This window comes from Acomys russatus, chromosome 25 (assembly GCF_903995435.1).
Source record: "Acomys russatus chromosome 25, mAcoRus1.1, whole genome shotgun sequence".
Classification (NCBI taxonomy): Eukaryota; Metazoa; Chordata; class Mammalia; order Rodentia; family Muridae; genus Acomys; species Acomys russatus.
The window spans coordinates 453,232-480,949 of NC_067161.1; the positions used below are offsets into that span (position 1 = coordinate 453,232).

The window sequence follows — 27,718 nt, forward strand, 5'->3', positions numbered from 1 at the left end:
GGTGCGTTAGTAACACAGTGAATGGTGCTAAGCTCGGGAAATGAGCATGCTCTTCTCAGCGTGAACCAAAGCGAGGCAGCACTTCACCCCAGAGACAAGATATGAGTCTGGAGCTGCAGATCCTATGCTGATGTCGCCACATCCCAAGGGAGTGTCCACCAGTGATGTCAATCTCATGTCTTGGTGTCTGGATGAAGTTCTGTTCTTAGGGATGGCATAAAGAAGGCCAGTCCAACTCCAAGTTGCCCAGGGTCCTGATGCAGATGTCACCCCAACATCAGGGCAGGGGACTCAGGAAAGACAGGAGTTTATCTATAGAGGATAGTCTCCCACTGACCTAAGAGGTAAACACACCTCTAAAAACTTTTATGAGAGGCAGATTAAAAAACATCAAAAGAGCCGGGCAGTGGTGACACACGCCTTTAATTCCAGCACTCAAGAGGCAGAGGCAGGTGGATCCCTGTCAGTTCGAGGCCAGCCTGGTCTACAAAGCGAGTCCAGGACAGCCAAAGGTACACAGAGAAACCTTGTCTCAAAAAACAAAACAAAAACCAAAACAAAACAAAAAAAACCAAAAACCAAAACCAAAACAAAACAAAAAACCAACAACAACAAAAACAAAAACAAATCAAAAGAATGGGCAGTGGCGCATGTCTTTAATCCCAGTACCTGGGAGGCAGAGACAGGTGGATCTCTGAGTTTGAGGCCAGCCCAGTCTACATTTCGAGGATAGCCAGGGCTACACAGAGAAACAACTGTCTCAAAAAACAAAACAAAAAGAAAATGTGTCAAAGGTTTATGACCATGGTTTAAAACAGCCTTTTGCCTCTGTAACCTCCTAGTCCTAGGTACAATTTAACCATGCTGTAAAGCCACTGGGAGAAAGTTCCAGAAGATAGCCCCAGCTGGAAGCAGGCAGCAGAGGGCTCCTGAGCTGGGCCTTCTAGTGCCCTTCTGAAGATCACACATCTTCAAAACACCTCAGGAGGCCATTAAAACTCCAAGTAGCCAATGGTACCCACACCTTAGAGCTGCTTTAGGGGACCAGCTCATTTCTATGACGCACACTGCCAGGGACTGGGCCACATTACAGGACGATGCCAAGTCCACAGCCAACAGCCTTAGTCAGATTAGGCTGAATAGCAAAGTGAATGCTGGTGATACCGGCTCTTAACTACCTTTAAGATAAAACAACTAAAAGCTGACTATAAAGTGGGGAAGACAGGTGAGGTGCAGTTCCCATTGGTCCTAAAGCAAAAGCTTGACCACACCCTGGGTGGATGGCAGCGCTGGTGATGAGAGCTGTGAGGCTGGCTTCCCAAACTCCAAGCGTTTTCCTGACCTTCAGACAGAGCAAACCACATTTAACGGATGAGACAACAGTATCCCAGTGGCTAGCACAGGAACCCCAGGGTTCTAAGAGTGAATGTCAAGAGCGGGAACAATTTCTCACAGGGTCTCAGTTTTCTCTCCTGTGAAATGAAGAAAACAATACTGGCTATCTGGTTCCCTGATTCCCAAGGCTGCAGAAAGAGCTCCCATCTCAGAAGACCCTCCAAAAGTATCGACTTCTTGGTCATTTCATTTGAGTCAGGGAGTGCTTATAAGTGAACCCAGGGACTTGTGTCTACTGAGCAACATTCCCAGCTCCTTAAATAAAAAAACAAAAAACAAAACGGAAGGACGCATGTTGCTCAGTCTAGCAATCCTAGAACCCGCATGGTAGAAGCAGAGAATTGGCTTTTCAAGTTGTCCTCTGACCTTCACATGTGCACGATGGAGAACACACTTGTGACATGTGCACATGCACACACATACAATAGACATAACTAATTCTTTGACAATTTTGACTGGCCGTGGTGGTATGTCCGCCTTCAATGCCAGTGCATGAGAGGCAAACACAGGCAGCACTCTGGCCCAGGCCAGCCATGGCTACGCAGTGGTCTCAAAACTGGTTAGAGATCCAGAAGCTAAGTGTGTACCCTGGATCAGTCTGTTTCTTGCAAGTGCCTGCCTCACGCCTGTCTCACTGGCATGGCCTGGGGCCCAGTAATGCCAGCTTCCTTCAGTGAACTCCTAGGTCTAGGGGCAGCTGCGGCTTCCCTTAGGTAAGAAAATAAAAGAGGTGTTGCTGGGCTTGACACATCGGGACCTGACACTGACCCCCATGCCCATGTGAAAGGCCAGACAGTGCCCTCAGGCTTTTGATCTCAGCACTGGGGATGCAGAGGCAGGTGGGTCCCTGGGGGCTCAGCAGCCTACTTGGTGAGTTCCATGCCACTAAGACTGTCTCAAATTTCAAGGAGGGCAGTACCTGGGGAGCACCACTTTGGGATGACCTCAGCCTCCATATACACAAGTACACAGTGCACCTGGGGAGCACCACTTAGGGCTGGACCCTGGCCTCCACATACACAAGCACACAGTGCACCTGGGGAGCACCGCTTAGGGCTGACCCCGACCTCTGTATACACAAGCACACAGTGCACCTGGGGAGCACCGCTTAGGGCTGACCCCAGCCTCCATATACACAAGTAAATAGCGTACCCCAACTCACAAAATGATCTGGGGGAAGTACAATTCCCAGACAAGGGGTTTGGGAAGGACCGCCTCACATTACAAATACAGCTCTCTCCTTGTCTACCTGCCCAGATTCAGATATCATCTAATTTGGCCTCAAACAAGGGGCTTATTTAAGGCCAGCTGAGGCTACAGAGGGAGACTCTGTCTTATGAAAAGAAAATAGAAGCTAAGGTTTGCTGAAATAATCCTTCACCCTTAAAACGCAAGAGCAGGTCATGCTGGGGCTAGTGTCTGATCTGGAGCAGCCTGGTACTTCCTGACAGAGATGATCAAAGGTACTGACCCTTTATCTCCCACACTGGTGCTGCTTGGCCGCCTGTCACCAGCATCTCTGTTTTTGCTTCCTCTCCCTGAGGCTGGCCCAGCTGTCTGGCTTGGGGACTGATCATATACGAAGTTCCGGCATGATGCTAGTTTGGACTCCAGAGCCTGCGAAGAAAGGGAATTCCATCAGCCAAGTTACAGACACAGGGCTGGGTCAGTAGCCAGCTTGGGGAGTATGCAGGAAGTCAGGGTTTGATCCCCAGAGGGACATACACCAGCTATAGCATGTTTGCAACCTCAGTCCTCTGGATGTAGAGACAGGAGGATCAGAAATTAAAAGTTATATTCAGTTACACAGCAAATTTGAGACCAGCCTGGGCTATGTGACCCTGTTCCCATCACACCCTTCCCCACTTCTCAAAGGAAAAAAAAAGCCAGGAACATAAAAGTATGAGAGTCACTGGGTATGGTGGCACATACCTTTGGTCCCAGCGCTTAGAAGGTAGAGGCAAGCAGATCTCTGAGTCCAAGGCCAGCCTGGTCTACATAGTAAGCTCCAGGACACACAGATACTGTCTCAAACAAAGCAAAAGCAAACAAACAAACAAAAACACAACAACAACAAAACCCCAGATAGAATATGGGAGCCAGAGCAGAGAGAAAAACCTAAATTGAGGTTCCCAAGATTCTGAGGGTCCCCAGCGGAACCCAGTGCACCTACAAATACTAAGACTACCCATCTAAAATACCCAGAAGACTCCCAGAGTATTAAGTCTACCTAGTGAAATAAGAGCTGAGCATGGTGGTACAAACCTGTAACCCCAGCACTCAAGGGACTAAGACAGGAGAATTACTGAAAGTTCCAGGCTAGCTTAGGCTTCATAGCAAGACCCTGTGTCAACAACGACAAGCAAACAAATAAAAAAAAAACTACCCTCAGCAAATACTTCTAGAATTGTTTACTTGTTTACCTCATTAAACCTGCAGAGGTTCAAACAAGTGCTTGAACTTGGAGTAAACAAACTTAAATAGCCAAAGACCTATAGACCTATGTGTGTGAGCAGACCCGTGTGTGTGTGTGTGTGTGTGTGTGTGTGTGTGTGTGTGTGTGTGTTCTCTTTCTGCCTAAGGATAAGCTGGGCTGACATTAAACGGCCTTTCAGGCAGTTTCTAAAAATGAAAGAACTACAAAGAATTCTATGTTGCTGCTTGAGGACAAAAGCATCCTGCTTGTAATTAACATAAAGCCAAACCAGGGAGGGAGGGAGGGAGGGAGGGAGGGAAGGAGGGAGGGGAGAACACCAACCCACTTTTAAATGGCCCTTGGATTTTTTTTTCAAACTAAGAAACAACAGTTGAGCACGGTAGTCCACAACTACCTCAGAATTTGGGAGATTGTGAGGCAGGAGGACCGCTGCCTGTTATGAGGCCTGGGCTACAGAATGAGACCCAATCTTGAAAGGAAGAGACACAGACTTAGACACCACCCCATTATCCAAAATTACTTGGAGCAGAAATGGAAGATGCCTGAAAAGGAAAAGGGGACCTGGACGCGGAGCACACAGCTCCTCCACAAAGTCCCACCTCATGAGCTAAAGATGCTCAGAGGCACAGAAGGGCCAGTCACATCTAAAAATCCAGGAGGGCTCTATGAAAGTGAGGAGGGGCCCTGTTGGGGCAAACCTTCAGAGGAAAAACTATGCAAAGGCCCAGGCTCACCCCGACTTTCCGAAGCAGGTCACCAACGATGTTTAGGGCTGATATCCGGGCAGCAGGTGTGAGTGGGGTGCCACTCCTGGAGCTGTCCAGGCCTGGATATGCAAGAAGAAAGGGGTACACAACACCCTTCAGTCTGTGCACCAAAGACTGAAGTCACCAAACTCAAACTGTGGGGGTGGGGACGAAAGCTGACACCTTCCCTTTGACTCTGCCCACCGTCTTATTTCATTAAGGAATTAACTGGGCGACATGCCAAAAGAGTCCTTGGAAAGGTCATCTAAAACATCTATTTTTATAGGTTAATCTTTTTAAACCAACCCAAGACACATCTAAGAATTCCATATACCCTAGTTGAAATGGCCCATGCCTGTAGCTCCAGCACTCAGTGAAGCAAAGGCAGGCAGATCTCTGTGAGTTCGAGGCTAACCTGGTCTACAAAGTGAGTCCAGAACAGCCAAGGGTACACAGAGGAACCCTGTTTAGGAAAAAAAAAAATGTTGTTTGTTTTTTGTTGTTGTTGTTGTTACAAAAAGAAGAAGGTGTGTGGGCCGGATATGGTGGCAAATGGCTTAAAAAGAAAAACAAAAAACTCTGTATACCTTGTTAACTTAAGTGATGAGTATGGATATAAATAAGCACAGTGGGAGAAAAAAAAGCCACATTTTGGGGAGGGAGAGACAGGGTCCTTCTACGTCCGGCTGGGCTCACACCCACAATCTTGTTGCTTAGTATTAGGACTACAGCCACGCACCACCACAGCCAGCTGAGCACTCCACATGAGAAGCAGAACCAGCCAGTGATGGCTCAGAGCCAACCTCCACACATACACCATGGCAACCACCCTGTAAGTACATACTTACTTCTTTGTTTTGTTATAAGCTGGTACAGCTGTAGACCCCACTGGGACCAGCTGAGCCTGACCCACTAACATAGGTGTGATGGTTTGAAAAAGTACGGCCCAAATAAGCCCATATATGTGAATGTCTCATCACCTGGGAGTGGAACTGTTTGAAAGGATTATAAAAATTAGGAGGGGCAGCCTCCTAATAAAAATTGGAGTAGGCATAGCCTTGATGGAGAAGTGTCACCAGGGGTTGGCTTTGAGGCCTCGTACCTCTCTCTACTTGTGGATCAAGATGTAGCTCTCAGCTACTTCTGAGCACCATGCCTGCCTGCTACCATGTTCTTTGCCACGGTGATAATGGACTAACCCTCTGAAACTGTAAGCCAGCCTCCAGTTCAGTGCTTTATTTTATAAGAGTTGCTCTGGTCATGGTGTCTCCTTACAACAACACAACAGTAACTAAGACACCCAGTGAGTCATATGAACCTGGACACACAGGAAACTGCTCTGGCCTGGGGCCCCAGAAACCACACTGTTGTCATCACTAAGGCCCACACTCTTGGCTGATTATGCCCTGAGGACCAAAACCCTGCCACCTATCTGCTAGATGACTTTAGGGACATGGGTGAACACACCCAACAGATGGGACTACCACCTGTAGGGCAGGCTTGTGAGGATAGATCTGTGAGGTCCTACTATGAAGTATTGTAAAGATTGTCTAGCATACAATGAGCATTCAATAATTGTCTATTTGCCTTCAGTGGCCTGACTGATCAGGTGATCAGCCAAGAGGTTGGGGGCAGAACTCTAAAGTTCTCATTTTTTTTGTTTTTGTTTTTTCTTTTTTTTTTTAAAGATTTATTTATTTATTATATATACAATGTTATGCCTACATGTATGCCTGTACACCAGAAGAGAACACCAGATCCCATGTGGTTGCTGGGAATTGAACTCAGGACCTCTGGAAGAGCAGACAGTGCTCTTAACCATTGAGACATCTCTCTAGCCCTGTTTTTGTTTTTTCAAGACAGGGTTTCTCTGTGTAGCCTTGGCTGCCCTGGACTCACTTTGTAAACCAGGCTGGCCTCGAACTCACAGCAATCCACCTGCCTCTGCCTCCCGAGTGCTGGGATTAAAGGCGTGCGCCACCACTGCCCGGCCCTAGAGTTCTCAGTTTTATCCAACCAATTACACTGGGCCCATCTGCAGGACTCCCCACTCCCCTCATAAATATTTACTTATTGCACTATGTACAGCAGGCTAGCCTTGAACTCTCAATCCTACAGCCAGCCTCCAGACACTGTGATTACAGATGTGCCACCATGCCCAGCCCATTATGCCTTTGGCTTTTATTTGTGAAGAGCACTTAGACCTCTGGGTTTCTGGACTCTGTGGGTGCCTGAAATGGTTTGCTAGGATGGACCCATGTGCTCAGTGGCATGAGTTGAGAGGTTGCTGCCCTTCCAGACAATTTCTATTCTTTTTTTTTTGTTTTGAGACAGGGTTTCTCTGTATAGCCTTGGCTGTCCTAGACTCGCTTTTGTAGTCCAGGCTGGCCTCGAACTCACAGCGATCCGCCTGCCTCTGCTTCTCGAGTGCTGGGATTAAAGGCGTGCGCCACCACACCCGGCTTGACAATTTCTATTCTTTATCACAGGATCTGCTATGCCTTGCCTCATTCAAGACCCTCCTATCACATGTCACAAATGCCTGCTCCACTGAGAATTCCCACACTACTCCCTAACCCTGAGCCAGACCTACGCAGCCATTTATTTATTTGTTTGTTTGTTTTGAGGCAAGGTCTCTCTACAGAGCCCTGGATGTCCTAGAACTCACTAAGTAGACCAGGCTGTCCTTGAACTCACAGAGCTCCTCCTGCTCCTGCCTGTTAAGTGCTAGGGTCAGGCGTGCATCACCACACATGGCCTAAGGGCAAACTCTCTGAGTCAAAGAAAATTCTCCCTCTCCTCCATCTCCTCACCACGTCTGAACATTCCTGGCGTGTTCAAGCCAGAGCTGGGTCCTCGGTGAGTGGTGGGGGTAGATGGGACGGAGCCTGTGGCCTGCACAGCCATGTCTGTCCTCCCGGCTTCCGCTGAGCTTGGCATGGGCAGCCGCGGCTTGTCTTGCTTCTGCTGCACAGCCAGTTCCTGCCGCAGATCTACGCAGAGAGAGGAGCCAGAATGTGAGTCCCTGCTTTGTGGATGAGGGTGGGAACAAAAGAGGAGGGTTACAAGCTACAGACCAAGCTGGAGACCCTGACTGGGGGAACACCCACGTGCTTTCCCTAATAGCTGTGCAAAACAACACTTTTCATCTACATAAAATACAAAAAACTTAAAAACTATAGCTCATGCTTTAACATACTAATTGTTTAAAAAGGTTTCAACATCGTGGTATAGACAGAGCCTAAGCGAGAGCTTGCTTCCTCCCAGGCCTCTTCTCTCTGGAACACATGTCCAAGTTTTAGCTGTTTTTGTTGTTGCTATTTTCCTCTGGTGTTGCTGTATTTCCAAGCTTGAGGACAGTCTTATTAGAATTTAAAATAAAAAAACCCCAAGCAGGCAAGCTTGAAATCTCAGCAGCTACCAGAGGGGAGTTAAGAGAAAAAAGAAGAGAGAAAGCCACACGGTTTGAGGTAGCCAGCGCACTCAGCAATGGCACGAGCGTGCCGAGAACTTCAGAGAAAGTAAGCAAGGCCAAGTGCCCGGGGTTTGCCCAGTACTGGAAAGAGAGAAGGGACAAAGAAAAGCAAGTCAGAACAATGGAATGACCTCTGCAGAGCAGTGAGGCTGTGGCTCATCGAGCGACTGACCGCCTTTTTGCTATGTATCCAGGAGTAATTCCAATACCTGATCCTCCCAAGTCAGCCTCCTGAGCACTGGGATTCCAAGTGAATACCACCACCTCACCTTTCCAGGCCTCCTCCTTATCCAGGTCACTCACATGTGCTGGAAGCTCCTATACAAGTGATCTTAGGAAACTCATCAGGTAGCCAGCCCTGTCTGTAACTAATTCTCTCCCCTTCCAATGAAGGGTCTGACCCATCTTTCCCATGACAACATGTCTACCAATGCCCACTCATTTTAATAACTGCTTAATACTCCACAAAAGAAATTATTGGGATTTACCGATATCTTCAGTACTGATGGCTACAGGTTAAAGAGGCCAGTAGCTCTTCTGAAATATTTTGGACCATATATGTATCAGATTGCTGAGTCCTTTAAACTTTGTAATGTTTGCATATCAATCAATTTCTCCCATCCAAGGTTTTTGTTGTTGTTGTTATTTTGAGACAGGGTCATTGTAGGCCAGGCTGGCCCTGAACTTGCTATGAAGCCAAGGATGACCTTAACCTGATCCTCCTTCAAAAGGCAGGGCTATGGTGTACACCACTATGCTCAGCCCCACTGGACACTCCTACTGACATCCCACATGTTCCGAAATCTAAAACACTTAAACGTGACTATTGCTTTTTAAACCCTATCTAATGACTACACCATTGGAAGTCAAATTGTTTTAAAAACAAAAACAAAAAGAATTAAGGGCCAGGCATAGTGGCATGTGCCTTTAATCCCAGTACTCAGGAAGCAGAGGCAGGTAGATCTCTATGAGTTCCAGGACAACCAGGACTGTTACACAGAGAAACCCTTCTTGAAAAACCAACCAACCAATCAACCAACCAACCAAAGAAACAAACAAGAAATCAGGATTTGGGGCAAACTCTCTTAAGCACTCAGCTTGGATGGCTCGCTCACCAGTGAGCCATTTTTCTCCCCAGGAAAGTCTTGTGCTTCTGCCAGGACTCAAGTCTGCCTAGCATGCATGGGAGTCATTCCCTAAGGAAACATTCCTGAACCCAGGATGCAGAACTCACGAACAAAGACTGGATCTGTGAACGCCAAGGCTTTTCCTGCAGGCACACATGAGGTGTCTGACAGCTGTTCCAGTAATCGCCAAGAATTGTTCGGCCAATTTGGAACACCCACCTCAGCAGGAGTCTGCACAGAGCTGCCCCTCACCCTCCTTGGAAAGGCAGTGCTAGGCAAGGCCGAGGGACAGCACACGGGGAGGGACAGGGCAAGCCTGACCTCGGGCTTCATCCTTCAGCCTCTGCACGGAGACGAGGAGATTCTCCTTCTCGTCCAGCTCGCTCTCCAGGAAGGCATTTCTTTCAATGGCTTGGTTCAAACGCTGCTCAAAGTCTTCCAGGGACATGATTGTGGCTCTGGGTAAAAGAAGTACCAAGTTATCCACCAGAGCAATGGCAGGCAGCAGGTGTCAGCGCCTGACGACCTGAAAGGTATGACAGCAGATGTCCGTGAGTGATCCTAAGCACCACAGGACCTCCTGGGCCTCAGGCTCTTCACCTACAAAATGGAATCATCAGGGCTGAGAAGATGCACCAGGCTGTCTGGAGACTCAAGTCTGATAATTTCCATACTGCACTTAGTGATGACCTAAAGCCCCACCATTAAGACCACAGGCCCCACCTAGTCATTGACAGCAACCAGCTCCAGCTTGTCTCCGAATGCTAATTAGCACACACACACACACATACACACACATGCACACACGAACACGCGCGCGCACACGCGCGCGCGCACACACACACACACACACACACACACACGGCAGAAGAGACCAGCATTCATCTCTTAGTGACTTTAAAGCTAAGAAAGTGCTACTACAGAGATGGCTGTCACTAAAGCGCTTGGGCGCCTACTTCAGTTGAGATCCCCAGCACCCACATAAAAAGCTGAGTACCGCCGGGCGTGGTGGCGCACGCCTTTAATCCCAGCACTCGGGAGGCAGAGGCAGGTGGATCGCTGTGAGTTCGAGGCCAACCTGGTCTACAAAGTGAGTCCAGGACAGCCAAGGCTACACAGAGAAACCCTGTCTCGAAAAACCAAAAAAAAAAAAAAAAAAAAAAAAAAAAAAAGCTGAGTACACAGCACAAGCCTGTTATCTCAGCACCAGATGTTTTTCTGGCCATGCAGCCAGCCTATCCAGAACAGGAAGCTCCAAGCTCATCTAGAGGCCTTGTGTCAAATACACGGTGGGGGTTGACTGAGGAAGACACCTGGTGTTGACCTCCACCACCCTAGCCTCCACACACACACACATACGCTCTGGGCACTCAACCCCAATCCAGCTGCCATCCGACAGCCTCTTCTTTGTGAACAGGGTAAGTATTTCACTAGAATACACTGGTAAATTCGGTAAAGGACACAGAAGGGCTGTAACTTAAAAACAACAGTAATAAAAAGTATCTGCCTCGTGTTATCTCTGGCCCAGCGACTTTCACTGAATGTGTCCTCATATGTAAGGCAAGGGTGGTAAGGGCACGTCTGTGACAGGAGGCCAGGGAGACAGTAAGCGAGACAGTAACCACAGATTTCCCACACAGACATGCTCAGTCAGTGCTGGCACTCGGTAATTAGAGGGCTGTGTTTGCCCCGAGAAGGCACGTGGTATGCTGCAGTGCAACTGCGTCTCCTGCAGCTGGAAGCAGGTTTGGAGTGGGGTCCAGAGTTAACACCCTGTTCTTCCCTGTCAGACTCACCAGGGTTCTTGTTTCTTCCGCTGGCTAAATCTATTAACTCATTCAATTATTTCCTCTTAACACCATGCTAGCACCTGTTCTCAAAGGGTCTTTAGAGAAGGCAAGTGGGATAAATTTACCTAAGGTGCCTATTTAGTATCAACAGAAGGAAAGCACTCAGGAGTCTAACAAACACCAGGATCCATCCCAGTGTCTCTAACATGACAGGTAACAGTGAAAAGGATCAATAATCCAGGAATGCCTAGATGGAGGAACATCGATGCTTCTGGACTCGGGAGCCCCATGAGGGAGAGAAACCAGTCCTCTGGGCAGGCGAAATGGTTCAATGGTTACAGCAATTGCTACAAGCACAAGGACCAGAGTTCAGATCCTGAGGATCCATGTAACGCCAGGTGAACATGGTGAGCAGCTTGGTATTTCTGTCTGGAAAGGTGGAGACAAAGGATCTCAGAACAAGCTGACTAGCTAGACCGACCAACAACTTCAGTGAGCTCAGTGTTTGACTGAAAGATCCTGCTTCAGTCAATAAGGCGTAAGAGTGATGAAGATTCTCAACATCAACCTCAGGCCTCACAACAAGCACGTGTACACACATAAAACATGCATTTATACACACTGCACATACAAAGGAAAAGGGAAAGAACAAAATCCTTCAGTAGGTTAATGAATAACTATCACCATCTTATAAGAAAAATACCAACTGGTATCAGTGGCGAGGGTGGGGCACCACAGACAAGAGGAGGCAGAGTTAAAAGGCTAGTGGTAAAGAATCAGTACAAGAGCCGGGCGTGGTGGCGCATGCCTTTAGTTCCAGCACTCTGGAGGCAGAGGCAGGTGGATCGCTGTGAGTTCGAGGCCAGCCTGGTCTACAAAGTGAGTTCAGGACAGCCAAGGCTACACAGAGAAACCCTGTCTGGGAGGGAAAAAAAAAAAAAGAATCACTACAAGTATAAAGCTCATACCACTCTAGAGTCTCAAAAATAAACAAGAGCCAGCTGTGATGATATATCTTTGTAATCCTAGCACTTGAGAGGTTAACACATGAGGATTGCAAGTTCAAGGCTAGCCTGGACTATATAAAGAAACCCTGTTTCAACCCTCTGCCCTCTTCCAAACTAGAAAAACAACCAAACAAGAGACAAGCCAAGTGTTTTTTAAAGACTGGATAACAAAAGGCTCTCCTAACTGTGACTGTCTTGAATACACAAAAGTCAGATAACCCTTGCACAGCAAAGCACACAAGACAAAGCATTAGACAAAGCCACAAGAACTTCCAGATACTTTCCACACATGTCACAGACAGACAGATGAAAGTCTTTTAGAAACAACAAACACACATGCATACACAAATACTGGGTGGGTAACGCATCCTTGATTCCAAATCTTCCAAGGTAGAGGAAGGAGTATCAAGAGTTCAAAGTTCTCCTTGACCACAGAGTGAGTACAAGGCCAGCCCAGGCCCCATGAAATCCTATCCAAACGTTAGAAGACCCCCCTTTCACTCTCCTCACAACTCCAATGTCAAAGTGGACAAAACAGAGTGAGAGATGTAGCTCGGTGGTAGAGCACTTACCCAGCATGCAGAAAGCTCTTTGATACCGAATACTGAATTGGGAGGAAGGGTAGGAGGGAAGGAGAGGGGGAGGACAGGGGAGAGGGAGGACAGGGAAGAGGGAGGACAGGGGAGGGGGAGCACAGGAATAGGAGAGGGAACAAGAGACTGAGGATGAAACTCAGAAAATGGGGTACCATAGCTCCAGGTCATTTAGAATTCAAAGCCGCGGTGAGCCCATTTATCATCTATTGGATTGGCAGAAATCCTCAGTGTCCCACTGTATAAACCCACTGTGTTTAAGGAAGCTATCTGGAAAATGAGAACTTGGTACAGAGCCACTGGGAATATAAATTAGCAAATCAAATGGCCAATGCCTTTCCAAGTCACAAAGGTCTGTGTCCTCAGACAGGGCTTCTCCACTTCTGGAACCCCACTGCGCAGGTGCACATCCTAGGAGGCTGCTCGTTACAGAGACCCTGATCAGTAAAGGAACTAAGAATAGCAGGGCATACCCGTGCACCCAGGGACCTGGATCAGTAAGTCACAGTATCAGCCTATGTTAAGCACTTAGTAGACAATTGAGTATGTGTTTGGGGGGGGGGAAGAACAAGGGTGTTCTGTATCCTTCGACAGACAGATATCTCCAGCATCCATTGTGAAGAGAAAAAGCAAAATGTACAACTCTGAGTACAAAGTGCTCTATTATGGGGGACCAGAGGTGGAAGAATAAAAATGTCTTTTGTTTTATTCTATCAGAATATATTAATTATACATAAAGGTTTCTTTATGACATTTTCATATATGAACATCATATCAATCATGTTACTATGACCACTCATTGCCCTATTTTGTTCCCTACCCTGTCCCTTTATACCCTTTTGTTTTCATGTCTTGGGGGGGTGTGTGTGTGTGTGTGTGTGTGTGTGTGTGTGTGTGTGTGTGTGTGTGTGTGTGTGTGTGTGTGTGTGTGTATGAGAGAGACAGAGATAGAATGAGAGAGACAGAGAGAGAGAGAGAGAGACAGAGAAAGACAGAGACAGGAGAGAGAGAGCCAATAAGCCAGAGTGTTGCTTCCAGGTGTATGGATACTTTAAGACTGCTGCACAACTAAAGAAAAGTCTTGCCGGGTATGGTGGCGCATGCTTTTAATCCCAGCACTCAGGAGACAGAGGCAGGTGGATCGCTATGAGTTCGAGGCCAGCCTAGTCTACAAAGCAAGTCTAGGACAGCCAAGGCTACACAGAGAAACCCTGTCTCAAAAAAACAAAAAAAGCGAGTCTAGGACAGCCAAGGCTACAGAGAAACCCTGTCTCAAAAAACCAAAAAAAAAAAAAAAAAAAAAAAAAAGCCACTTAGGGGAGGGGGGCTTCATCTATGCTGCTACGTGGAAGCCCTCATCCCTACTGGGTGTACTTTCCAGGTGTGGCCTTTTGGGGGAGAAGTGCCAACACCCCAGAAGTGACCTCTCACCTATGCTCTGTACAGAAGCCCAATGAATTCATTGCTATCCTACAGTGACCTTTGGAAGAATCATGCCTCAGTTTCTGTTTGGACCTTAGGAGAGGCAGATGTTGTTTAGTCTTCCCCCTGTGAAGGGATTTATTTAGCAATATCCAGTTTAACAGCAGATGGAATGGAAATAGAAACAGAAATAGAAATACTAGAAATATGGGCTGGAGAGATGGTCAGAGGTTAAGAGCACTGACTGCTCCTCCAGAAGTCCTGAGTTCAATTCCCAGCAACCACATGGTGGCTCACAAGCATAATGTGATCTGATGCCCTCTTCTGGCCTGCAGGTGTATGTGTAGGCAGAGCACTGTATACATAGTAATAAATAAATAAATCTTTTTAAAAAAAAGAAATAATAGAAATAGAAGATTAAAGGAAAAACAAGTGAGGGACTGTGGAAACAGCTCGGTGTGTCAGCGCTTGCCATGCTAACAGGAGAACCTGGCTTTGGATGCCCAGCACCGGCATAACAGCTGGGATGGAGGCACAAGCCCACAGCCCCACTGTGTATGAGTTGGAGAAAAGACAACCCCAGGAGCTCTCTGGTAGCCAGGCAGTCTAGCCAGAACAGCAAGTTCCAGCTTCAGTGAAAGACCCTCAAAACCTGCGATGGAGAGCAACAGAGGAAGACGCCCAAAGTCAAGCTCTACCCTCCATATGTACCTGCACAAACATGTCAACACAGACCACAGAAAGAGAGAGAACCTCTGAGACCCATATGGTAGTATCAAAATGACAGGCCATGTCATGCCCCCAAAGCAAAGAAGAGGCAGGCACTGGAGGCACAAGACTTTAATCCCTGCATTTGGAGGCGGGAGGATCTTTGTAAATTTGAGGACAGCCTGGTCTCCATAGTGAGTTTAGGCCAGCCACGGGGCTTAGTGAGACCCTGTCTCGAAAACAAACAAACAAACAAATGGAAAAGTATTTGGAAAAAGAGTGACCAAAGTTAAATTTGGTGAAAGACACATGTTATCCCTAGCCTGCCTTCAGCAACTTGACACCAGCTGCCAAATCAGATACATACCCTTTAAAAGGTCCCTGCCACCACCCACTCTCTTACTCTTCTCTCTCTCTCTCTCTCTCTCTCTCTCTTTCTCTCTCTCTCTCTCCCTTTCCCCCTTTCCCTCTCTCTCTCTCTCTCTCTCTCTCTCTCTCTCTCTCTCTCTCTCTCTCTCTCTCTCTCTCTCTCCCCAATGCAAGACGACCTTTCGTTCCCCCCAGGAGCAGAGTCTACCAAACCACAAGTTGGTGAAAACCCGAGAGCAGCCATAGAAAACAGCTCTTCAGACACATAGTGAAGCAACAATTACAGAAGACAGTGACATCACCTTCAAGGCCCAAGCCTGTCAGGCCAGAATTCTGCATCTAATGAGAGTATCTTCCAAGCCAGCATGGGAGTACACACCTGAAAAGCCAGCACTTGGGGGGCGCTCAGGAGCATCATCAAAAATTCAAGGCTAGCCGGGCGTGATGGCGCACGCCTTTAATCCCAGCACTCGGGAGGCAGAGGCAGGCAGATCGCTGTGAGTTCGAGGCCAGCCTGGTCTACAAAGTGAGTCCAGGATGGCCAAGGCTACACAGAGAAATCCTGTCTCGAAAAACAAAAAACAAAAAACAAACAAACAAAAAAAAAATTCAAGGCTAACTTGATATACATAGAGTTCCAAACCTACCAGAAAATGAAGGAGGAGGAAGAGGAGGAGGAGGAAGAAGAGAAGAAGGAGGAAGAAGAGGAGGAGGAGGAGGAGAAGAAGACTATAACCTTGAAGGCAAGCTGAGAAGTAGCACAGCAGGACCTTTTCTCAAACACAAACAGAGGGGAGTGGGTGGGAGTGCCTCACAAGTGTGAAGACCTGAGTTCTAATCTCTAAAATCCATGTAAAAGCCAGACATGTTAGTGAGAGTGTCTGTAGCTTCAGCATTCCTATAGGGAGATGGTAGGTAGAGACAGAAGGCAGGAGAATCTCTCAAAGTTCACAGACCAGCTAGCTGACATCCACAGGGTAAAACAAAGGAACCTTGAGTCCAAGATGGAAGGTAAAGACCTCGAATACTCAAGGCTGTCCTCTGATTTCTACAAATGCACATCCACACATATGAATGCCCACAGGTGCACATGGGTATTCACACACACACATGCATGCAAGAATGGAGGCAAAATAAAGACATTTTCAGATAAGCAAAAATCTGTCATAAGCAGTCCAATCCTGTAAGAATTCCTGAGAGCAATCTTTCAAACTGGAGGAAGAGGAAAACAGATAGAAACTCACACCTTCAGGAAGGCAGGAGGAACAACAGAAATGGTAAACAAGTTCCATCTTGCCCATGAGCCTGCAGGGCTTTGTTTGGGTCAGCTCTGAGTTCTTCATGCTCCAGTTCTGTGTTCGCCACCTCACAAGCCTTTCTTTGCCCTGCCTACCGTTTGGCTCTTTCCAGGTCATCATTGGCTTGCTCCAATTCCCGGATGTATTTTTGCAGTTGATCCTTAATGGCTTTTGTTTGAGCCAGGTCATCCTCCAAGGCTGAGATCTGCCGGTAGCCCTCTGAATGCTGCATTTCAAATTTCTCCTACAGGACAGAACAGAAGCCAGTAGGCGACCAAGACTTTGACAACCCATGTTCACACCCCTTACCTATCATCACCCCACCACCAAATATGGCAACTCTTATAAAGGAAAACATTTAATTGGGGTTGGCTTATAATTTCTGAAGTTGAGTCCATTATCATCATGGCGGGAAGTATGGTGGCGTGCAGGAAGACAAGCAGACAGGCAGAGAAGGTGCTGGAGCAGGAGCTGAGAGTTCCACATTTGCATCCGCAGGCAACAGAATGAGACTGCTACCGTAGGCCTAGCTTGAGCAGCCCGTTTCCACAGTGACACACTTCCTCCCACAAGGCCACGCCTCCTAGTAGTGCTGCTCTCTGTGGGCCAAGCATTCAAACACATGAGTTTACGCGGGGCCATTCCTACTCACACCACCACACAGGCCATCAAGAAAGTTTAAAAAATAAATAAAATAAACATTTTAAAAGGCCAAAAAAAAAAAAAGCTAGCTCCTCTTCCCGACTAGATTCAAGAAATAAAGCTGTTGTGACAATCAGTCAGATGTGCCAGGTAACGCCAGGATGCGCAGGCTGGAGAGGATGATGGCAGACCCCTAAGAATGAAGAATGAGCGCAGGGTGACAACAGGAAGGGGCCTTCAACATCGTAAGGCTGCTAGGGTTTCCTGGCACGGATCAGAGAACAAGTGTCTGCATTTAAGCAAAAGGAAACTGAATCCTAGATCATTAACCTTGGCCCCAAGAAGATGTGGAGACCCAGATCCTCTGCCTGGATAGAGTCAGATAGTTTAAGCCTGGGACAGGAACACTGCTGCCTCACCAGGCTTTCATCTGGGACTGATGGAGGCCTCAGTAAATGTTGTCTGATGCCTTACAGGCTGCTGAACTCAATTCAAGGCTTGGTGAACACCAGCCACAGGTGACTGATAGGGAAGTACAGGCGGCAGGCTCTCGTCCCTCAGGCTGTGTGCGGAGCCTCATGCCTCCGGCCATGTGTCCTGCAAGTTCGAGGGTCAGTCTTGGAGTATATAATTACTTAGTAACCGAAGAGTATGCCCACGGCTGTTTCCTATGAAAAGCCTCTTACTGGCGTTTGCTCATGTCACAAACCTTCCCCTCCACAGCTGTCAGCCTCTTTAATGTAAGAACTAGAATGATTCCTCATTGCCTATTTCAGGGGCCAAATGAAAATACTTCCAGGGTCAATGAGAAATTTGGACCCTACATAGGACAAGGAGCAACAGATAATCTTTGGTGTCGGGATACAGATAGTTTGGATTTGGGACCGGGACAGGCTGAGCAGGCCTTATGAAGCCAGCTCTCCATCTCTCAAAGGAAGTTAGGGACCCTGAATGTTCTAGGAAGCTTCATACATCTTAGTTTCTGATATTAAATATCTTTTAAACCTTGAAGCGGCATAGAAACCCTGTCTCCAAACAAACAAATAAATAAACAAACCATGAAACTGAGCTGGCAAGATGACATCTGCCGCTCAGCCGGATGACCTGCCCCACAGGATGGAAGAGAGAACCCACTCATGTGGATCTCAGGTCACCGGGCTTCACGGCAGGCACCTTTATCAGCTGAGCCATCTGGAAAGACTGTTGTCTCAAGCCCAGGAGGTGGTGCTTTTTGTTTCTGGGAGATGAAAGCCAGAAACACTACTCACTGTCTTACAGTGCAAAGCTTGGCCCTGACGACAGTGTCCCGGCTTGGGTAGTAACACAGTGCTTCCTCTAAGGGGATACATTCCAAGACATTCTGTTCCATCTCCCAGAGCTTCAGACACCATCAATCCATATACACGCTTTGTTAGTCCCATGTTTGCCTATCACATCGCTTAGTTTACAAACTAAGAAATTAACATAATTACAAAATGGAATGATTGTAACAGTACACCATAACAAAAGATATTTAAATCATATAAATTGTTCATGCCTGGAATTTCCCATTTAATAATTTTTTGGACTTTGTTTGATGACTAGTAACCCAAACCATGGAAAATTAAGTCACAGACATCGATGCAGGTAGAATTACTGCAGTGCCCAGTTAATAAAGCTGTTAATGACTGGCATGGTCCTAGGGAATGTTCTAGAAAGTGATGTGTACATAAGTGAAACCAGGAGTTATATGTGGCTACAGAGCTCCTGAACTGTGGCTAATATGAGTAGAAGAATTTTTTTTCTCATTAATTTTCAATGGCCACATGTAGCTAAGCGATACCACACTGTTCCTTATAATATATAACCAGGAGGCATTCTAAAGCCAGGCATGATGGTGCTTACCTTTAATCCTAGCACTTAGGAGGATAATGCAAGAGGATCAGGAGTTCAAGGCCACCCTCAGCTGCACAGTAAACTCAGAGCTGGTCATGGTGAGCCTGGGCTACTTGACCCAGTCTTGAGAACCTGCAATGCTGACACTGCAGCCTCTGAAGAGCTCTCCTTGCCATGGCCCTTGTGAAACCAGTACAGCAACCACCAAAAAAAAAAAAAAAGGACGGAAAGCCATGTGTGCAACTTGCTTTTCACAGATTCCCACCCACTGGGGCAGAAAATGTACAGTGAGCACAGATACCTGACAGGATTGCAGGAGGAAGTGGGCCTGGTGCAGTCACTTCACCGTGTAGAACTGCTTCTTCAGCCATGCAACCTGCTTGCCACAAGCCACCCCTGCCTGCAGACATGTCCCCCAGGACCCCTGGACCCCTCACCTTCACGGTCTCCAGCTCCATTCGAAGGCGATTATTCTCTGACAGAAGGTCCCGGTTCCTGGTTTCAATCTGCTGCAGCTGAGTCTCCAATTCAGCTTCGTATTCCCGACTTCCTTCCTGGAATTCTCGGAGTTCCTCCTGCGTAGTCTCTGCCCTGTAGCAGAATCGCAAATAAATCTATCACAGAATTAATGATGCTGGGTATTATGCTGCAAAGCGGGCTGCGTGGATCATGACTTGATTCAGCCCAGAGGCTCAAGAATTCCAGACCAGCCTGAACTATATAGTGTTGACCCCAGCACACAGGCACAGATACAGACACATACAGTCATACACAGACACAGACAGATACAAAACACACACACACACACACATATACACAGCACTCTTAGATGTGCGCACTGAAACACAAGTTTCAAATTTTAAAGTCTTTAATTGTATTATGTATGTACGAGTGTTTTGCCTCCATGTGTGTATGTGGACCAAAGGCAAAGCTGGTACCCAAGAAGCCCTCGGGACTGGAGTTAAGGAGAGCTGTCAGTCACCATGCGAGTGCTGGGAACTGACCCTGAATCCTCTACAAAAGCTCCAAGTGCTCTTAACCTCAAGCCATCTCTAGCAACAGCCTATTTTGATAGGCACAGGTAAATCTTCTCCCCTGACATAGGAGACCTGACATAGGTAAAGCCCCATCCAGAGCACACTGACATGTTAGAATGGTTAGGTGCCACAGACTGTAGTTCAAATCCCAACTCTACCTTACAGCTGTCGTCTGAGTTCCCTAAGGCTCAGAGGCCTCTGGAGAACAAAGTGATCCTAGTTTCTTCCTGGTCCAGACCATCACATGATAGGCCATGTAAGTGGCAGCCATCACCCTCCCAGGAGAAAACAGTGAGGGATGCTGCAGGACTGACCTCTGCTTGTAGGTCATGGCCAAGTCTCTCCAATAGTTTGTCTCTTCCTCCTCTGATCCAAAAGTCTTTCCTGAGTCCTCCATGGTAAACGGGCAAGAGCTCACTCTCCCTGTGGCATGATGTCTAGGAGAAAAGTTTAAAAATTATTAGCGAGTTCTGGGTAACAGCTGTCCTTTAACTTAAAAACAAAACAAAACTTAAAAGTCCTAAATGTCATGTTTCTCTAAAACCCAAACCAAATCCAAATAAAAAGCAGCCTACCTCCAGTTACAGCCCAAGGCTTCTGTGTATCTCCCTCCAAACACTTAGCACCTACCAAAGGACCCTCACATCCAAATAGGACACCATCTAGATCCCTGGCTACTCTGGGGGACGTATGGGAGAAAGAGATGCATCACTACAAAGCCTCAGGTGAGTACCGGGGACAGAGCGCTGTGCAGGACGCTGACCCAAGCAAATGGCCTAGGTGTGGAGTGTATACTTGGTGAATTTGGACGTGGATATGGCCCTGAGGAGCCACCAGCAGCTCTGTAATATGCATTGTTGTGTATGTGACCACTCAGGGAGTACATCACTCGACCTGAAAGTCAAGGTGGGTTTCCTAGAGGTGGCACATGAGGAGCATGTGAAACAGGAAAGAGTTGGCAGGGCATGAACTGGGGAGGCAAGGGAATAGCCCTGGACCTGCAGGCTCTGAGCTGTTCAGAGTAGAAGGCTGGGAAGCAAATTTCTAACAGCAGATCATAAACTCCTTGCTGAGGTGTCTTGGGTGCCATAAATTATCTATCTGCTCATTTACTGAAGACCCTTAGTCTACATACTGAGTTCCAGGACAGTCAGAGTTACATAGTAAGGCCCTGTCTTGAGAGAGACACACAAACACCAGAGAGAGAGAGAGACAGACAGACAGACAGACAGACAACAGCATTAATATCTCTGCTTTGTGAGCGCAGATGCAAGGGCACCATGCCTTCCCAGGCATGAACTGTGAACCAAAGTAAACCCTCCCTTCCTTTAGTTACATTTTTGTTGGGTTTTTTTGTCACAGCAATAATACAAAATACACGCAGGTACACATGCACACACACACACACACACACACACACACACACACACACACACACACACAAAACTATTCTTCAATACATAACAAACACTATTTTTGGCTTTAAAAAAAATCACTAAGCCGGGCGTGGTGGCGCACGCCTTTAATCCCAGCACTCGGGAGGCAGAGGCAAGCGGATCGCTGTGAGTTCGAGGCCAGCCTGGTCTACAAAGCGAGTCCAGGACAGCCAAGGCTACACAGAGAAACCCTGTCTCAAAACAAAACAAAACAAAACAAAACAAAACAAAAAAAGAAAGAAAAATCACTATATTCTTCTCTCCCTCCTACTATTTCTCTTTTCCCTAAATCAGAGAAAACATGTCATTTTGTCACCCTACCCATAGCTGCTCAAGGCAGGGAACCTGGAAGTGATTTATTCTTCCATCTTCCTGTAGTAGTACCCCAATATCCCTTTATAGGAAACCCCACTCTCATTCCATGTTGCTCAGGCAGCTGTGACAGCATTCTCTGACCTGGGAGGAAGCACAAGTCTAAGCATGCTTCTCACTTTCATGACTGGCTCAGCAATGGGGCTAGCTTACGCTGAGACACCAGCTTAGGAGTCGAACCAAGCCCAAACTGAGCCCATGGAAGGGTGGAGCTAACCCACGGAAAGCCAGTGCCAGGCTTGGAGAGAGGCGTAAACAAAGCTGAGCCGGGGAGTGTCTAGACCTAGGCCTTTGGCACAGCTACAGACAGATACTCACAAGAACCAGCCTGCTTGAGAAAGGATCCAATGGACCCAGAGATGGGATCCTACCAAAATCATCACCAGGGCAGCTATGCTAGACGGAATCTAGCCGAGAATCTACTCCCTGAGCTTAGTAAACATTGCCAGTACTGCCACCATCACTGGGGAGACAGGTGACTGGGTAAAGAGCTTGCCCAGTGAGCCCCAGACCTGACGTAGGGTCAGATGTGGTAGCAATGGCTGTCATCCCAGTGCTCTCTTGGCAAAATGAGAGGCAGAGTCAGGATCCTCAGATGCTCATGAGCCAGCAAGCCTTGTGTACATGCTACAAACAAGAGCCCCTCCCAAGGCCTTGACCTCCACATGACCTCCACATGACCTTCACATGAACATGGACCCATACAGAGGAGAAGAAGAAGAGCTGGGGAGAGGGAGATAGCAGGAGACGGTCAGGCTGGCCTGAAACTTGTTATGCTTCTCTCACGCTGACTTTGAGCTTTTGATCCTTTCGTTTCAACCTTGTAAGTGATAGAACTGTAGGCATGTGCCACGGTGCTCAGCAGGAAAAAGCTTCTAAAATCACTACTCTCTTCCCTAGTGAAGTTTAAGACTTGAACTTTGGGAAAGAAACTGATGGAAGTTGTATGTGTGGGTTGCCCGGGGGCCAGGGGGAGAGGGCCCTCCCTCATTACAAAGAAGAGTCTGATCTTAGGTACTGCAGAGAAACTGAGCAGGGACTAGGGACTCAGCTTGAGAACTGTCACACCAACTAACAGACAAGTAGCACAGGTATGGTGTACATGCCATTCCTTAAATTAAAACCATATACATTTTCATTAAAAAAAAAAAAAAAAACATATACGGGGGCTGGAGAGATGGCTCAGTGGTTAAGAGCATTGACTGCTCTTCCAGAGGTCATGAGTTCAATTCCCAGCAACCACATGGTAGCTCACAACCATCTATAATGTGATCTGATGCCTTCCTCTGGCTGCAGGTGTACATGCAGGCAGAGCACTGTATACATAATAATAAATAAATAAATCTTTTTTAAAAACATATACATCTAAGGCATTTTAAAGTGAAAGAAAAGGGCACGCCTGTAATCCCAACACTTGGGAGGCAGAGGCAGGCAGATCGCTGTGAGTTTGAGGCAAGCCTGGTCTACAAAGTGACTCCAGGACAGTCAAGGCTAACACAGAGTGACCTTGTCTCAAAAAACCAAAATAAATAAATAAAGTGAAAGAAAATGCCACAAGTAAAGAGGGAAGTGGCAGCTATACCACTCGGTAAGACTTTTCTTCTTATCTGGGAATGTCTCACAAAGTCCTGCAGCACTGCTCTCTACCACAGAAAGCATGTAAAATGTCTCAGAGTTATTTATTGAAGTTTACTACGTAATAAATTTTCAATAGGCACCAGCCTCTTTAGGCTGTTCTACTCCAGGAGCTGGGCAAGGCAGTCACCAGTGCTTAAAGGAGAAGCAGAGACCGGGATGCAGCTCCATCGGTAGTGTTTGCCTCGCATGCATCAAGTCCTGCGTTCCATCCCTAGCATGCCCATAATCTCAGCTCCCACGACGCAGAAGCAGGGGGATCAAAAGTTCAAGGTCATCCTCAACCAGGCCAGCAGAAGGCCAGCCCAGCACAGGAACCCTGAGATGGTAGTGAAGGGGAAAAAAAAAAAAAAAGAATGAGAAGGAGGATGAGAAGGAGGACGAGAAGGGAAGAGAGAAAAGAAAAAAGGAGAAAGAGGAGCAGACTCAGCAGGAGGCAGCAGCTGCTGAGCCTCTTGACCATCTCTTAACACCACAAAGGAATGGTGGAAGCCACTGGACCCAAATGCAAGATGCTTCTGTTATCAAGTTCAAGAACTGCAAAGTTGCATATACACTGGCAGGAAACTGGTTTGGACGACAATCTTTTTAAAACACCATTATAGTAGGCATTAATACCAGGTTACAGTACACATTTTTTTTGTGCCTTTTATCTTAAAAATGGATACTAGAGCAGAGCAGTGGTCCATGCCTACAACCCCCAGCTACGACAGCAAGTGAGGCAGGATTTCTTTTTGTTTGTTTGTTTGTTTGTTTTTTCGAGACAGGGTTTCTCTGTGTAGCCCTGGCTGTCCTGGACTAGCTTTGTAGACAAGGCTGGCCTCAAACTCAGCGATCTGCCTGCCTCTGCCTCCCAAGTACTGGGATTAAAGGTGTGCACCACCACGCCCAGCTCGAGGCAGGATTCTTAACTTTGAGTCCAGCCTAGATGACTTAGCAAGAAGACCCTTGCTGAGACCCTATCTGCAAAATAAAACTGAAACAAAGAACCAGGGATGTAGCTCAGTTAGGGATCACTCAGCTGGCACACAGGCGTTCAATTCCCAGTACTACAAAAAACTAAGGCAATATGGCGTCCATTCATATTATTCATGTGTGACTAATTGCTTCTCAATGCCATGGGGCCATCTTATGCCTCTGTGGACAAAACTCACTGCAGTCTAAAGTATCTCTTCCATTCAGGGCCACACAAAAGTTTGACAGGACTGGGAGATGGCTCAATCATGCAACCATGAGAACCCTGAGTTCAGAACCAACACACCCATGTAAAAAGCTGCACATTGGTGTTCTATAGCCACAGTGCTGGGTGGTGGGGAACCAGAGATAGGCGGGCTCCTCATAGCTCATTGGCCAGCCAACCTAGCCGACCAATGAGGTTCAAGTTCAGTGAGACAGACAGACCGACAGACAGACATACCTGAAACAATTGGGGAAAGACACCTATCATAGATTCTTCTGGACTCCACACAAGTATACAGCTGTGCTAACAAGTATATACACCACACAAAATTTTAAAAATAAAATTAAAAAAGAATCTGCCTTCTAGAACTTGGTTTTACACCTCTAAATTCATTTCAGCATGGGGTTTCTGTGTGTATATGCAGGTGTTCATGTACATCTAGTGCCAGAAGTCTACAACAGGTGTCTTCCTCCTCCTCTTCTTCCTCTTCCTCCTTTTTTGTAGGCAAGGTCTCTCTCTGAACCTGAAGCTCACAGTTCTGTCACTATGGCTGGGCAGCAAGCCTCAGGTGTAGCCCAGCACTGTACATCAAAGGGGTGTGCCTCATACTAGCTTTTTATGTGGGTGCTCAGGACACTGCTTGGCCCCTCCTACTTTGAAGTAAGAGCTTTGGCAGCTGACGCATCTCCTCAGTCCCTAGGCTTTGTCGGAGCACAAGGCTGTCTTGAAAACACACTCACGGCACACACCTCTAATTTCAAAATTCTAGAAAAGAAATAAAGTGGTGCCTGAGTGGAGAAAGCTAGCCAAGCTGGTCAGCAATGCTCGGATACACAGGAGCTAGCACAATACCCTTCTCCGGCCCAATCTGAGCAAGTCCCAGGACAGCCAAGGCTACACAGAGAAACCCTGTCTCAAAAAAACCAAAACCAAGCCGGGCATGGTGGTGCATGCCTTTACTCCCAGCACTGGAGGCAGAGGCAGGCCCTTTGAGGACACGTCCTTTCATGTCTTCGTATCTAAGCATGAAGACAGAAGCTATGCTTACTGAGTCTTGTGTCACCACAGTGACATCATTTCTGTGGATGCGCACCGTGTGTCCATCGTCACACAGGTTTTCTCTCCCCTGCCTCTCCCTTTCAACTCACCCCCTTGGTTGGTTTTGTTTGTTTGGGGGGGGGGTGTCATTTTTTGGTTTTGGTTTTGTTGTTAAGTTTTTTGGTTTTTCGAGACACGGTCTCTCTGTGTAGCCCTGGCTGTCCTGGACTCATTTTGTAGACCAGGCTGGCCTCGAACTCACAGCAATCCACCTGCCTCTGCCTTCCTGAATGTTGGGTTGGACCTATGCTAAAGATTCTACAAGATCAAATGGCTGAACTTCACCAGTAAGGAGAGTTAAAATGTTGCAAATCAGAGCCAAATGATCTGGCACTATTTTTTTTTTCTGTTTGAAAGGGTTTTTTGTTTTGTTTTTTGAGTTTTTTTTTTTTTCCATACCAGTGTCAGAGGTAACATCCTCTCAGTATCAAAACCTAAAATGCGTTCTGAGCCAACTTTTAAATTTCACCAATCCAAACACTACTAGGGTTTTCCCCGTTGGGTTTTTTGAGACAGGGTTTCTCTGTGTATCCCTGGCTGTCCTGGACTCACTCTGTAAACCAGCCTGGCCTCAAATCCACAGAAATCCACCTGTCTCTGAGTGCTGTGATTAAAGATGTGTGCCTTTTAAAAAAATTCTTTATTTTATGTATATGAGTGCTCTATCTGCATATATACCCGCATGCCAGAAGAGACCATCATATCACATTATAGATGGTTGTGAGCCATCATGTGGTTGCCGGGAATTGAACTCTGGGCCTCTTGAAGAGCAGACAGACAGTGCTCTTAACTGCTCAGCCATCCCTCTAGCCCCACCCCCACCCCTACCCCACCCCACCCTTTTTTTTTAAGGAAAAGAACATATAGTTGAGTAAGAATAAAAACAGAATAACTATTGTTTGGTGGTCATTTTATCCTATTGATCAAGGTGCCTTGGAAAGTCTTCCTACTGTGGTCTGGGTCCCCTCCAAGTCTTTTCAGTCATTTCTTTAACAGGCACATTGAGTTGGGCTATATACCAATTACTTCCATTCACAACCCCAGTGCAGGTTGCAAAGGCTAACACTAGGAAATTCCCTCCGAAGGAAAAAGGGGGTTTACTCTCACCAGGCTCACAAGTTCTAGGGTAGAACCTTGGTAGCAAAAATAATATCCTCACAGAGTAAGTCAAGAGAGCAAACTACTATCCGAACAAGAACTCTGTAAGGGTGAATTACTTAAACCTCAAAACTGGTGTGGTGGGGAGGACGGGTCATGGGCAGATAACCTCAGGCTTTGGGAGTAGCTTGTATCGGATTGTACTTCAAAAGCACCCAACTGAGTCCTAAAGGGTATCCTAGCACACAACACAGAGAAACAGGGGCAGAGAAAATTACAAACCTCCACCGGGCCACAAAAGGCTTTATCAGGGAAGTTGAGAAAGGTTCCGGCTAAAAGGCAGGAGGATGCACAGCCTTACACAAAACCGAGATCACTTTGGAGAGATAAAGTCGCTGCGGAGCCGGTTGCCCACCTCAAAGAGGAGGTCAGCTGGGCCAACATCCAAGGTATGGGGTGAGCACTCACCCTTTATCGGATAAAGTTTATCCTATCCAAAGTGCTGCCTAGGGAAATTTGAAACGTTCAGCTGCCGAGACCGAAGAGGCACCGAGGAGGAGGGTGGATACAGGCCGGTACCGGTGCGGCAGCAGTTGGGGACCCCGGGACTGCGGGGTGAAGGGCAGACGAAGGGACCCGGGGGCCGTGGGGCGGCGCGGGCACCGGTTTGAGGACGCTCGAGGAAGGGAAGCGGCCAGCAGAAGAGGAACAGAGTTGGCCAGGGCGAGCGGCGGAGCTCACGGATGGAGAGTGGGAAAGTGAGGGGCCGGCTTGAGGGACGCGTCCGCTGGGTGCTGCGGGTGTGGCAGCCCCCTTGCCCACAACCTGGCTCCACTTACCCCGCCCGGGCGGCGACGATCGCGGCGAGGCGCGGGCTAGCAGGGCCCGACCGCCATCCAGCCTAAGCCGGCACTCCGCGGCCCGCGCCTCCCATTGGCCACCGCGTCCGGAACGCATCTGTCTTGGCCAATCAGCGAG

General features: G+C 47.4%; 1 protein-coding gene across 2 annotated transcripts; it reads right to left on the minus strand.

The window, feature by feature from the left end:
• Nucleotides 1–846: 846 nt before the first annotated feature.
• On the minus strand, nucleotides 847–27,706 carry Nde1 (nudE neurodevelopment protein 1). 2 transcript variants are annotated; one of them, XM_051168258.1, is made up of 9 exons: nucleotides 27,580–27,706; nucleotides 20,236–20,358; nucleotides 19,322–19,475; nucleotides 16,463–16,611; nucleotides 9,502–9,638; nucleotides 7,392–7,571; nucleotides 4,567–4,658; nucleotides 2,867–3,012; nucleotides 847–1,342 (listed from the first exon to the last, which is right to left on the minus strand). In XM_051168258.1, exons 2-9 carry the CDS (start codon nucleotides 20,316–20,318, stop codon nucleotides 1,249–1,251), a joined length of 1,035 nt encoding a protein of 344 aa, XP_051024215.1. In that variant the 5' UTR covers nucleotides 20,319–20,358; nucleotides 27,580–27,706; the 3' UTR covers nucleotides 847–1,248. The 2 variants fall into 2 exon arrangements, with proteins under 2 accessions (XP_051024215.1, XP_051024216.1); XM_051168259.1 differs by having other exon boundaries at nucleotides 847–1,472.
• Nucleotides 27,707–27,718: the final 12 nt, after the last annotated feature.

Coding starts and splice junctions, on each gene's coding strand:
- Nde1 (XM_051168258.1), bottom strand. CDS start 20,318: ATGGAGGACTCAGGAAAGACTTTTGGATCAGAGGAGGAAGAGACAAAC. Junction 16,612..19,321: donor TGGAGCTGGAGACCGTGAAG/GTGAGGGGTCCA, acceptor TCTGTCCTGTAG/GAGAAATTTGAAATGCAGCA. Junction 3,013..4,566: donor ACCTGCTTCGGAAAGTCGGG/GTGAGCCTGGGC, acceptor CTTTCTTCGCAG/GCTCTGGAGTCCAAACTAGC.